The sequence below is a fragment of the Capra hircus genome, chromosome 19, assembly GCF_001704415.2.
Source record: "Capra hircus breed San Clemente chromosome 19, ASM170441v1, whole genome shotgun sequence".
NCBI lineage: Eukaryota > Metazoa > Chordata > Mammalia > Artiodactyla > Bovidae > Capra > Capra hircus.
This window is the reverse complement of record NC_030826.1, coordinates 56,393,733-56,407,686: the sequence shown is the minus strand read 5'-3', so window position 1 is coordinate 56,407,686 and position 13,954 is coordinate 56,393,733. Positions and strand designations below refer to the sequence as shown.

Here is a 13,954-nt window from a genome sequence, read left to right as displayed (position 1 = left end):
TTCCCTTCTCCAGGGGATCTTCCCGACCCCGGGATCGAACCTGGGTCTCTGCATCTCCTGCACCGCCAGGAGGATTCTTTACCATCTGAGCCGCCAGGGAAGCACGTGTGTGTTTTATCACAGTTGAAAAGATGCAGGGTGAGGGGACTGAAAAGGAGGCAGAGAGGTAAGTTTAAAGGAAAAACTGCATCCGTGCCATCCTCGCTGCGACAGAGAACGAGCAAAGCCAATCCAAACTCTCAAGTCTTTTTATGTTTTGATTCCCATCTCGCTATAAATGGTAGGATTAGTCACTTTGTTCTTTGGGGTCTCACAGAGCAGATGGGTGGGGGGGCTCCTCTGGGTTTTTAGAGTTGAGGTCAGGTCAGAACTGGATTTCTCCCGGCCATTGGCATCAGCTGCAAAGTGGCTGTTACTAACTCCCCAGGCTGGCACGTTCATGGCCGCCTGTGACCACCCGAGGACCAGAAAGTTCCTTGCTGGCACGTGAAGTCCCTATGGCTCTGGTCTAGGGTACCACGAGTCCCTTCCTGAACACTCAGAGCCCAGGGACCCGGGAGCCCCGGGACTCTGGTTTGCAGAAACATGCTTCCACCAGGGCTGGGCTCTTCTCACCTGTGACTCTCGGTTTAGGCCAACACAGAGCGCTTTGAGATGGAAACCCGGGGGATTAACCACGTCGAGGGCGGCTGGCCCAAGGACGTGAACCCCCTGGAGCTGGAGCAGACGATCCGCTTCCGGAAGAAGGTGGAGAAGGACGAGAACTACATCAATGCCGTCCTGCAGCTGGGCTCAGTAAGGCTTCCTTCCGCTCCGGCAGGGTCTCAGCCATGACTGCTTCCCCAACTGCGTGTCAGGCTCAGCAGCTAGCTCCTTGAGGCAGGACACCAGGTACCATACGGAACCTTCCGTCTGGGAGCAGGTAGGCAGGTCCACACAGCAGACCCAAGGGTAAGGCAGGGAAGTCCAAGGACTGAACAGGTTTTAGGAGGAATCGGGAAAGTAGGAAACCCTCTGGGCAAAGAGACCCCCAAGGAACCCTAGCCAGCAGCTACCTGCCAATAGGGATCATTCATTCATTCATTCAGCACATTTGGACGGAGCTTCTAGACTTTACCAGGTGCAGTAGAGACTGCAAAAATGAAATTCACATATATCGCACCCTAAAGAGTTTGTGAGCCACCGGAGGCCAAAGGCAAAAACAGAGATATCGCAGTATTAACAGGGGCTCCCCAGGCAGCTGGGAGAAGGCAATGGCACCCCACTCCAGTACTCTTGCCTGGAAAATCCCATGGACGGAGGAGCCTGGTAGGCTGCAGTCTATGGGGTCACAAAGAGTCAAACACTTACTGAGCGACTTCACTTTCACTTTTCACTTTCATGCATTGGAGAAGGAAATGGCAACCCACTCCAGTGTTCTTGCCTGGAGAATCCCAGGGACAGCGGAGCCTGGTGGGCTGCCGTCTATGGGGTTGCACAGAGTCGGACACGACTGAAGCGACTTAGCAGCAGCAGCAGCAGCAGCCCCAGGCAGGTCAGCAGGTAAAGAATCCACCTGCAGTGCAGGAGACACAAGAGATATAGGTTCAATCCCTGAGTCGGGAAGATTCCCCTGAAGTAAGAAACGACAACCCCCTCCAGTGTTCTTGCCTGAATAAAATCCGATGGGCAGGGGAGCCTGGTGGGCTACAGTCCATGGGGTCTCAGAGTGGGGCACAACTGAGCACGTGTGTACCACACAATCTCACACTGAAAGGAAGGCTGTAAGGGGAGAAATGCTTTGCTATCGTGAGGAGGGAGAGTTGGTTTCCTGCTGAAGGTATCAAGGGAGCCTTCCTGGAGGAGGAGGCCCTTGAGCTTGGGTTTTTCCTTGTTGGACATTTGGAATAATGGGGGAGGGCCTTCTGGATGGAGGAAACAGGAGATGGATACCATATACAGGGGCTGCTGCTGCTGCTAAGTTGCTTCAGTCATGTCCGACTCTGTGTGACCCCAGCCCTCCAGGCTCCCCCGTCCCTGGGATTCTCCAGGCGAGAACACTGAGTGGCTACTAATTCTGTTCGGCTGGAACCGTGCTTCTTCACCTTTTTATTTTCATTGTTATCTCTCAACAAGCCTTTTTAGACATTCCCCCACCCCGGTGAAAATGTAATACCAAAGGTGTGCTATGTATTTACGCACTATATGTATACCTGGGCGGCCTGGCGTGCTGCAGTCCACGGGGTTGCAAAGAGTCAGACACGACTTAGCAACTGAACAACAACCACAAAATGTATGTCTGTGCTTTGTACAAAAAAAAAAAAGTGATATTATTTTACCCCCAAGAAGCAATTTGAAAACAGTTGGAACCAATTTCCACCCTTTTGCGGGGTAGATGTTGCCCCCATTGAAAATTCGTAGCCTGGAAGGATGGGAAAAGACTGGGGGATGTCTCTCATCCCTCCCAGACTCCATCTCAGCCCTGGTCAGGCTGAAAGGACCTCCCTTTGCCACTAAGGACTCCCGCTGTGTCCCCCGCAGATCATGGAGCATTGTATCAAGCAGAATAACGCCATCGACATCTACCAGGAGTATTTTGACGACGAGGATGCGGTGGAGGTGACAGACGAGGCCCCCTCAGCTAAAACCATCAATGTCTTCAGGTACCTCTGTAGCCAGGCAGGTGCCTGGCCAACCTCTGTCACTCCTGTGGATGGGTGCTTCCAAAGGGGACCCCTTACCCATCACTCCATGCCGTGGGGAATAATGCCCTCTGTGCTCTGAGCTAAATAAGGGACAGAGCGATAAAATGCCCAGTAGATAAGTGGTCCCTACCTTGGAGGCAGGCCTGGCGGGTGGAAAGGGAGGAGAGAGTCAGTCTCAGGAAAAGCAAATTGGCAAAGCTGAGTACACGTGTGGTCGATTCATACTGTGTGGAGAAGGTCCAGAGCACCAGACATCCATAATCTGGCTGCGCTGTGAGCAAAAAGACCCTTGTCCCAAGCACTTGGGAGTCTGCCTGGAATAACCTCCAAGGACAGCAGTGTGACAGAAGCTTAGCCCATAGACACGTGTGTGAGATCACTGGATATTCGCTGCAGCGAGGTGTGAACTAGCCGAGACTGGGAGCACGCTAAACCCATCAGTAGGGTCTGGTTCCGGCAATTCTGCTACGCCCGCACGCTGACTGCCACTCAGCCATCTGAACGAATGAGGCAGCTCCTTAGGCGAGAGTTTCCCAGATTGCTGTGTGAAACCAAACCAAATCAAGACGCAGAACCGTGTGTAGAAAGCACTACCTTTTGTTTAAAATACACCTAGGTAAAGCCAACTAAATGTCCAATGACGGATGAACGGATAAAGAAGATGTGGTATATATATATATATACAGTGGATACTACTCAACCACTAAAAAGAGCGAAATAGGGTCATTCTGCAGAGACGCGGGTGGACCTAGAGTCTGTCGTACAGAGTGAAGTAAATCAGAAAAACAAATGTCGTATATTAACGCACGTATGTGGAATCTAGAAAAATGGTACAGATGAACCTCTTTGCAGGGCGGGAGTAGCGGTGCAGATGTCGAGAGCGGACTTGTGAACGCAGTGCGGGGAGGGGAGGGTGGCTGAATCGGGAGACTGGGACTGGCGTGTGTCCACTATCACGTGTGAAGCACAGGCGGCTCAGCTCAGTGCTCCGTGATGGCCTCGAGGGGTGGGAGGGAAGTCCAAAAGGGAAGGAGTCTTTGTATACCTGTAGCCGATCAAGTCATCATACAGCAGAAACTAACACAACGTTGAAAAGCCATTATGCACCAAAAAAGAAAATCAAATGTACCTATGTATATGTGCGTGTGTGCTTGTATATATGCATATATGTGTACGTATGTATATACATGCAGGTGTGTGTTCTTGAATATGCAGAGAAAACCTGTGATTTCAGAAGCCACTAGCATCAAATGCCAACTCTAGGCGATTCATTTTGTCACCTGGAAAGTGTTTGACCCAGTCTGAGCACAACCGGCAAGGACTCTTCTGATCCGGGGCTGAGTCATAGTGGGCACTGCAGACTTCTAGCAATGGGCATGCAAGAGAGGGGCCAGGGCCGGGCGGGGGCCGCCCTCTCTGCTTGCTGCATCTGACCTTACATATGGATACCCGAGAGGGCTGATGCATTAGGAATCATCACATCCGACCTCCACGTTTGACAGACGAGGAAACTGGCCCCAGGGAGGAGACACCCTCAGGGCTCTCAGTGGGTGGGTGACCCAGCCAAGGATGGGACTCAACCTGTGCTGCTTCTGCTCCGGCCGTGCCCCCAGGGAGGAGTGAAGTGGATGCGTCACACGACCGGAAACGTGTTTCATTTCCCCCTTTTGTTCATTTCTTCCGATGACTTCCATGACAAAGTGTCAGCTGGGGACCATTGCGTCCTTTTTTTTCAACTTAATTTTTCAGCACTTGGAGTATAATTGCTTCACCGTGTTGTGTTAGTTTCTGCTGTACAATGAAGCGAATCAGCCATATGTGTGCACAGGTCCCCTCCTTCCTGGAGCTCTCCGTGCCCCCGCCAGTCCCACCCCTCTAGGTCATCCCCGAGCGCCCTGTGCTGTGCAGCAGGCTCCCACCAGCCAGCTCCTTTACACACGGTAGTCAGGGTGTGTATATGTTGCTGCTCTTCTCTCAGTTCCTCCCGCCTCCCCCTCTGAGCCCACATGTGGGGCCATTAAGTCCTTAATCCTTTTTTCGCTCTTACACTTTGTCTCTCCCCTTTCATTTTTTGAAAGTGAAAGTGAAGTCGCTCAGTCGTGTCCGACTCTTTGTGACTCAGTGGACTGTAGCCCACCAGGCTCCTCTGTCCGTGGGATTTTCCAGGCAGGAGTACTGGAGTGGGTTGCCATTCCCTTCTCCAGGAGCTCTTCCCAACCCAAGGATCGAACCCAGGTCTCCCGCATTGTAGGCAGACGCTTTACCATCTGAGCGACCAAACTGAGCTAATTTATTTTGAGCAGTTGTTTTTTTTTTTTCCCCAAAGAAAGAAAGAATTATTACTTGCAACAAGTAAGAAGAACACTTTGGATCTTTCCTAAAGCAGTCTCTCAAGCAGTTTTTAGTCCCCAGCAAAACTGATCAGAAAGTACAGAAAATTCCCGCACACCCATCCTCCCCCACCCACAGGGCCTCTCCCCCCACCAGCATCTCCTGTCCCCCACCTGGTAGGTGGGACATTCATCACGGTCAGAGCACAACACTGACATCGTTTCACCCTGTCCTTAGCCTGCTCAGGCTGCCGTCTCAAAATACTATCACTTGGGTGGCTTACACAAAAAAACGCATCCCTCAACACTCTGGAGGATGAAAGTCTGAGCACGGGGTGCCAGCAAGGTCAGAGTCTGTGTCTTTCGAGGACTCTCTTTCTTTCTTTTTTTTTTAACTGCTTCTCGAAACTTGTGGGATCTTAGCTCCCTGATCAGGGATTGAACCCAGGCCCCCAGCAGAGAGAGCACCAAGTCCTAACCACGGGATGTTTCAAAATTCTCACTGCTCGATTTTTATTAATAATTCAGATACAGGCACCTTCTTGCTGAGAACTCACAAGGCAGAAGGGGTGAGGGGTCTCTCTCGACCCTCTTTTGTAAGGGCACTAATTCCATGCATAGGGGCTCCACCCTCACAACCTAATCACCTCCCAAAGGCCCCACTTCCAGATATCAGCACACTGGAGACTGGGCTTCAACACATGAGGTTTGAGGGGATGCGCTCAGCCTACAGTACACCCGGAGTCTGTAGCTCACAAAAGGGTTCCCTCTTGGTGTCATGAGTGAGTGAGTGAGTGAGTGAAGTCGCTCAGTCGTGTCCGACTCTTTGTGACCCCGTGGACTATAACCTACCAGGCTCCTCTGTCCATGGGATTCTCCAGGCAAGAATACTGGAGTGGGTTGCCATTCCCTTCTCCAGGGGATCTTCCCGACCCAGGGACTGAACCCAGGTCTCTGCCAATATACAGAATAGTTTCGTTGCCCTAAAAGTCCCCTGTGTTGACATAGGAAAAAGAAATGGATACCAAAAGGGGAAGGATAAATCAGAAGTTTGGGATTAATAGATATACACAACTGTATGGGAAATAAATAAATAACGAGGACATGCTTACAGCACAGCGAATTATATTCAGTATCTCGTGCACTCAGTCGTGGCCGACTCTTTGCACCCCCAGGACTGTAGCCCACCAGGCTCCTCCGTCCACGGGATTTCCCAGGCAAGAACACTGGAGTGGGCTGCCACTTCCTCCTCCAGGGGATCTTCCTGACCCAGGGCTGAACCGGTGTCTCCTTCGTCTCCTGCATTAGCAGGTGGATCCTTTATCACTGAGCCACCTGGGAAGCCCCTGAATATCTTGTAATAACCTAAATGGAGATGAATCTGAAAAAAATGTGTGTATCTATTTCCTTTGCTGCACATGTGAAACTAACGCAACACTGTAAATCAACATATTTCAATTAAAAAAAGAAATCCTCTGTGGCCCAGTGGCTAAGACTCCAAACTGCCAATGCACGGGGCCCAGGTTCAATCCCCGGTCAGGGAACTAGATCCCTGTACCACAACTTAGACCCAGTGCAGCCAAATAAACAAAAAAATATATATTTTTTTAATCCCCTGTATTTTACCTATTTATCCCTCCTTGCCCCTAAACCCTTGGCAACAACTGATTTTTGTACTGGCTCTGTGGTTCTGCTTTTTCCAGAGTGTCATATAGTTGAAACCATACAGTATATAGCCTTTTCAGATTGGTTTCTTTCTCTTAGCAGTGTGCATTAAGTTTCCACCATGTCTTTTCATGGCTTGAAAGCTCATTTCTTTTTAATGCTGAGTGATAATAATGTTGAATGTACCACAATTTATCCACTTACCTACCGAAGGGCATCTCCATTGGTTCCAAGTTTTGGCAGTTGCGAATACCACTGCTATAAACCTCTGCATGCAGCCTTTTGTGTGGACAGAAGTTTTCGATTCAGTTGGGCAAATACCAAGGAGCCAGATTCTTCATCTTCCCTCATAGTTTAATATTAATGAGAGATCAAGCCTCAGGCTCAGGACTTTCAGCAAATGAAGACATCAGACCGGAATTTAAAATTTTATTTCCATTCTCTCTTTTTTTTTATTAGGTTTTTTTTTGTGGTTGGGAGATCAGTTTTCCAATTAAGGGAGTCCTGGAGGCTTTGTTTTTAAAGTAAATTTCTCCTAGTGAATATTTAACGATGTTTGAATTCTTTTAAGAAAAAAAATGAGCAAATATAAATAGGAAGTCTGGGGAGCCAGACACTCTGGTCTTCTGCCCTCTCGCCCTCCTCTAAAGGGACCCCCAGGAAATTAAGCGGCCGGCCACACACGTCTCCTGGTATCCCGATGGCAACAGGAAGTTGGCAGTGGCATATTCTTGCTTGAACTTTCAACGGGCGCCCGAGGGCATGAGCAACGAATCGTACATCTGGGACCTGGGTGAGGCGCAGAGGGGCCTGGGGAAGGAGAGGGAACCGGGCAGAGGCCAGCAAACACTCGGGGGGAGGTGGAAGCAGCGGGCCTGTTGGGGGGCTGGTCCCACGCCGGGATCCCAGGGCCCTGGAGGAAGCCAGCGTCTTGTCCTGTCCCTGCCTGGGTTCAGGTGCAGTCAAGCGAAGCCACAGCAGAAGCAGGAACTCCCTTCATTTCCGGATCCTGAATCAGGGCATTCAAGACCAGACCCCTGGAGTCCCAACTCTGGGTCCCTGAAGAGCGTATCGGAGAGTCCCCAGCAGACTGAGAAGGGACCCGGGGGGAGGGAAGGGGACCCCTTGTCCCAGCTGTCCTGGCACTTGTCCCTAATTCCTGGCCAGTAGGGTAGTGTGTCCACCCGGGAGCAGGGACCACAGTTGACAAAGGGTCTCACTTCACAGGGAGAGCCTGGCAGGTGGCAGATGACGGGGGCTCCAGGCTCTCAGACATCGCTCGTCGCTGTCATTGTGAAAATGAACATTAGCTCTTAGCAGCGGTGTGGGTGCCGAGCACGGAGCTGAGCACTTCCCACTTTTGAGCCGCTCAGTGAACTCTTCCTGCCGCCCCGTGGGCTGACATTATTGTCCCTCCATCATTCTCTCTGCTGTACAGACAAGGCAACTGGTTCACACAAATCACGGGAGAGTTAGCGTTTTGTAAAAGCCTTAGGGTCAAAAGCTCATTTTATACCAACCTGGGAAATGGATTAGAATGACAGTCACACACACACACACACACACACACACACACACACACACACGTGATTCCCAAAAAATAACATCTGTAGAAGAGCCTCTAGGGCTAGAGGCTGATCACCGAGGACCAGAGGTTGCAGCCTGGAGAGGGGCTTCCTAGCTTTGCCCCACCGCCCCCAACCTGGACAAGGGGTTGAATTGTTTGACTCTGTCCTTTTCTTTCCAGGTCTGGTAATATATATATATTTTTTTGTTCTGCCTTATAGAAAACCCCAACAGGCCAGAAATTACCCTAAAGCCGTCTTCTCCTCTTGTCACCTTGGAGTATAACCCCAAAGATTCCCACGTGCTCCTGGCAGGCTGTTACAATGGGCAGATCGGTAAGGAAGGACTTCCCCACCACCTCCTGGGTGCTTAACCAGGTGCCAGCCCAACCTCCCGCAGGCTCTGAGGCAGCGAGGCTCCACTGGGGTCCAGCCAGGGTCCACCTGCCAGACCAGGCTTGCTGTGGAGGACAAAGTCGGGGGGTGGGTACTTCTGGCAGCTTTCAGGCGTCAAGGTGAGACAAATTCTGTTGCTGCCTCATCAGTGTCTTCCGGAGAAGGCGATGGCGCCCCGCTCCAGCACTCTTGCCTGGAAAATCCCATGGACGGAGGAGCCTTGTGGGCTACAGTCCATGGGGTCGCTAAGAGTCGGACACAACTGAGCGACTTCACTTTCACTTTTCACTTTGATGCATTAGAGAAGGAAATGGCAACCCACTCTAGTGTTCTTGCCTGAAGAATCCCAGGGACGGGGGAGCCTATGGGCTGCCATCTATGGGGTCGCACAGAGTCGGACACGACTGAAGCGACTTAGCAGCAGCAACAGCAGCAGCAGCAGTGTCTTCATTTGTAAAAGTTCAAGTGAGTCTGAAGTTCATTCAAAATTAAAGGTTAAGAAAAAGTATAGGTCAAGTAAAGTCAAGGAACATTTACTGCGTACCTACCCCGGACCAGGGCTTCCCTGGTGGCTCAGATGGTAAAGAATCCGCCTGCAGTGGGAGAGATGGGGGTTTGATCCCTGGGGTGGGAAGATCCCCTGGAGCAGGGCATGGCAACCCACTCCAGTGTTCTTGCCTGAAGAAGTCCATAGACAGAGGAGCCTGGTGGGCTACAGTCCATGGGATTCTCCAGGCGAGAGCACTGGAGCAGGTTGCCGTGCCCCCTCCAGGGGATCTTCCCAGCCCAGGGTTAGAACCTGCAGGTCTTGTGTCTGCTGCGCCGGCAGGCGGGGTCTTTACCACTAGCGCCCCTGGGAAGCCCTTATAATATATGGCAATGAGTGAGAGTAATGCCAGCCGTACAGAGTGAGTGGAGAAGTGGCTCTTCCTCTTCCTTCTTTTTTTTTGAAAGTGTTTGTGAAGAGCTGATATTCATTCTTCCTTAAATATTTGGTGGAATTCACCAGTGAAGCCGTCTGGTCCGAGGATTTTCCTCATTGGTGGTTTTTATCCTCTGTATATGTTACAGGTCTTCTCATGTTTTCTGTTTCTTCTTGGATCAGGTTTTATAGTTTGTGTGTTTCTAGAATTTTTGTGTTTCGTCCAGGTCATCTTATTTGTTGAGATATAATTGTTCATTCTCTTATAGTCATTTCATTTCTGTGAGTTTGGCAGTAACGTCTCCTATTTCTTTCCTGATCTTAGTAATTTGAGTGTTCTTTCTTTTTCACTTGGTCAGTCTAGATAGGGGTTGGTAAAGTCTAGATAGGGGTTGGTAAAGTTTGTTTTCTTTTCAAAGAGCCAACTTTAAATTTTATTTTATTGATGTTTCTATGTTGGTTTTTATTCCTCATTTCATTCATTTCCACCCTTAATCTTTATTATTTCCTTTCTTCTGTTTACTTTGGGTTTAACTTGTTCTTTTTCTAAATTTCTTAAAGTAGAAGGTTAGACTATCGATTTGAGATTTTTAAACATACAGATGTTTAAAGGTATAATTTCCCTCTAAGCACTGTCTTAGCTACACTAAGTTTTCGTGTGTTGTGTTTCCATTTTCATGCATTTTGTATTTTCTAATTTCCCTTTGATTTCTCCTTTGACCCATGGGTTATTTGGAAATATGTTGTTTGCTTTCTATATATTTGTAAACTTTCCACTTTTCCTTCAGTTACTGGTCTTTCTAGTTTTATTCTATTATGGTCAGAAAAGATACGTTTCGTGACTTCAGTCTTTAAAAATCCACTGAGACTTGTCTCATGGGATCTGTCCTGGAGAATATCCCATGTGCACTCGAGATGAATGTTTCCTGCTTGTTGCCATCTACAGCCAAAAAAATTTCGCAGACTTTCCTGGAGGCCTCTGTGCGCGTGTCTGAGCATACTTTCAACACATAGCCGGGCAACTGTCAGTTCTTCCTTAGCCGCTGCCCCGAGCCTACAGGTCAGCCAGAGGTGAGAGCTGAGGGCCCTCCCAGTTCTTTCCAGTACTTGGGCCACCTGATGTGAACATCTGACTCACTGGAAAAGACAGTGATGCTGGGAAAGATTGAGGACAGGAGGAGAAGGGGGCGACAGAGGATGAGATGGTTGAATGGCATGGTGATGCCAATGCCAAACTCAACGGACATGAGTTTAAGCAACCTCTGGGAGATGGAGGACAGCAAAGCCTGGTGTGCTGAGTTCACGGGGTCACAAAGAGTCAGACGTGACTGAACAACAACAAAGGTGTGCACACAGCCCTGGGAGCTTCTAGTTTCCTGGGAACACATCAGAGTTTTTCAAAACCCCTATGGACAGCTCACTCTCCGGCTTTTCCTTTGAAGCTTTTTGGTTAGCCTATTGCTTGCCCCACCTGTTATCCACCACTTCCGGACACTGCAAAGTTAATCAGTTGCCTGCAATTTTAATTATTTTTAAGATAGACTTGTTAAAAAGACCCTTTTCCCTGGGCAAGCTCTGAGTCAAGCTGAATACAGACAACTTTGCAAATGGGGAGGGGGTCTTCCAGGGAACCACTAGACAGGTCAAACAGTGACAACTCTTTGAATAGGAGACTTTGAAAGAGCTCCAGCTCCATTCTGCTCCATCCTGTGGCTGCCAAGATATTCGGTTTTTAACAGGAAGGCAGAGAGTTATTTTTCAAGGCTATCATAGAACCGGAGATTATAGCATCTTAACTGGGGCAAGCCACAGTGCAACAAAACTTACTGTTCTTATCAAGATTCAGCTATTTTTCTTGAATAAACACTCTGATTTGCTGCCAGCCTTTGGCTGATTTCCGGAGTTCTGAAAAAGTTGATTCTGATCATCGATTTTGCCAACATTCTCATGGCCTTTATGGAAGAGAGAATTCTCAGATGTCCTTGCTTTGCCATTTTTGCTGGTGGGACACCCAGAAAACTGATGTTTAGATCCCATGTGAACTCAGAAGAAACCTATCTCCTCAGCCCTGAAGTTTCCTGGCTTCCGGCCTCCCCTGGCCTTGGAAGAGCCAAACTCTTAATCCTCCTCTTTGCGCCCCAGGCCGGACTCGACCAGGCATGATAAGGGTTCCCCTTCAGGGAGTAGGAGCCAGAAGGGCTGGGAAACTTCCCAGACACTCTTCGCGGTCAGGATGCCTCCTGGCCTCCTGAGACCTCCGACCTCCCTCGTAGACCTGCGGCCTGCCCCCGCTCCAGGGAGCCCCTCTGTGATGAAATAGAAGTGGACTCCCATCACATGAAAGTGTTAGTCGCTCAGTCATGTCCGACTCTTTGTGACTCCACAGACTGCAGCCCGCCAGGCTTCTCTGTCCATGGGGTTCTCCAGGCAAGAATACTCGAGTGGGTCGCCATGCCCTCCTCCAGGGGATCTTCCCCACTCAGGAATCGAACCCGTATTTCTTATATGTCCTGCACTGGCAGGCGGATTCTTTACCACTAGCGCCACCGGGGAAACCCATCAATCTCCCTGCCGCTTTATCTGGGTGCTGGCGCTCTGAAATTCAGAAACAGAGTCACGTGGCCATGGTTTATTCCGGAGCCCTGCCTTGCTCATCACTCATTACCCCTTCAGTGGTTTTCTCTGCCAGCCCAGAACAGCCCAAGCTCTGGGGCTCTGCTGTCTATGAGAAAGACACAGTGGGACCTGCCCTCGAGCACTGCTTTGCTGGAGCAAAGCAAGCTGAGCTAAGGAAACCCGTTTCTGGGCCAGACTGGTGCAGGGCCAAATGCCTGAGACTTGGATTCCATAAATCGAGATTTATGGATCATGGACTTCTGTTGTTGTATTACAAAACCAGCTTTCCTAGAAACAGCTCTGAGTAACAGGGTGGGTCCTCACCATACACTCGTGGGAAAATGAAGACAGAATCCATCAGGACAGAAAATATATATACAGATAAGCTTTGAGTCTTTCTTGTTAAAGCAGAAGAGATGAAGTCCTAACAATGAATCCAAAGAAAGGATTATCTCCCTCTGTGAGTTTCTTTTCCGGTCAGCAGCAGCAGAGGCGGAAAGGGAAGGCAGAAAGGGAACGAATGGATCCAACAGGAGAGATTTGCCCGAGTGTTCTCACTTTCCCCAGGATGGAGGTGCTCCTCTCTCTTTCCCTGCCTCACTCCATCCTGAAGCTCCTCCTCAATCTTAGTTCCTCCTCACTTCCTCCAGGAAGCCTTCCCTGACTGCCTCCCTGTGTCTCCCCCTGGAGCAATCACAGCACGGGCTCTAACATGGCAGATTTCCCTTCCCGTCTCCTAAGGACGGTGCCTGTCTGAGTCCCAGTGGCTTCCCCAGGGCCCAGCGTGATGCTCACCACATGTTAGGGGCCCCATTGGAATGAATGAAGTGAGCTTCAGGGGCTGGTAGGAAACTCAGGCTGGTTTGAACTTAGCCCTGATTCTTAAAAAAGCCCCGTACTTGTCAAACCAAGACAAGCAGCATCCCCCGATCCCGTGCTCCCTGCGCTAAGACAGGAAGCCTGTGCCCCTAGCACCCACCCCCTCGTCTCCTTTCCGGCCAGCCTGCTGGGACACGCGGAAGGGCAGCCTGGTGGCAGAGCTGTCCACCATCGAGTTCAGCCACCGAGACCCCGTGTACGGCACCATCTGGCTGCAGTCGAAGACGGGCACAGAGTGTTTCTCAGCGTCCACAGACGGGCAGGTACGAGCAGCCAGGCGCTGGAGGGGCAGGGAGTGGGGAGCAGCAGCGGTCACACGGTCCCCCATCGGGATGTTTCCTTTTGCATTTCATTATAAAATGGAGCAATAGGTAAAGATGTGTGTGGAACACCAGCCTAAAGGTACATAAGGACAGGCGGTGAAGCCCGTCCTCCCCCCTCGGCCTTCAGCCTCCCAGCTCCCCTTCCTGTGGCGCCCACTTGCATCTCCGTCTGCCTCCAGGCTCAGTGTCCACATACGAAGCAGACCTGTGCGTCTCAGCACTCTTCCTGCATACCTTGTGCATTGATTTGCCCTTGATGTTTTTCATTTAGCATGTCTCAAAGATGATTTTATATTTCATAAAGTGCTGCCCCCTGCCTGTTAACGACTTAACAAACTATGGATATGCTGTAATTTATTTAAGTGGATTTTAATAGTTTGTAGTTACCAAAAATGTAGCCGAGAGTGTGTTGGAGGGGTTGAATCTTTTTGTTGGAGTCTAATTGCTTCACAATGCTATGTTAGCTTCTGCTGAACAACAGAGTGAATCCGCCATGTGGATACATACATCCCCTCCCTCTTGAGCCTCCCTCCAGCTCACCCGCCTAAGTCATCACAGCACCAAGCTGAGCGTC

The 13,954-nt window shown here is 50.1% G+C and overlaps 1 protein-coding gene across 1 annotated transcript in view; it reads left to right on the top strand.

Annotated features, from left to right (window-relative positions):
* Positions 1-13,954, top strand: part of DNAI2 (dynein axonemal intermediate chain 2) — a 105,054-nt gene that overhangs the window by 2,000 nt on the left and 89,100 nt on the right. Inside the window, 5 exon segments of the mRNA XM_018064030.1 lie at positions 634-795; positions 2,521-2,642; positions 7,330-7,472; positions 8,467-8,580; positions 13,181-13,320. Coding sequence (XP_017919519.1) covers positions 634-795; positions 2,521-2,642; positions 7,330-7,472; positions 8,467-8,580; positions 13,181-13,320 — 681 coding nt within the window.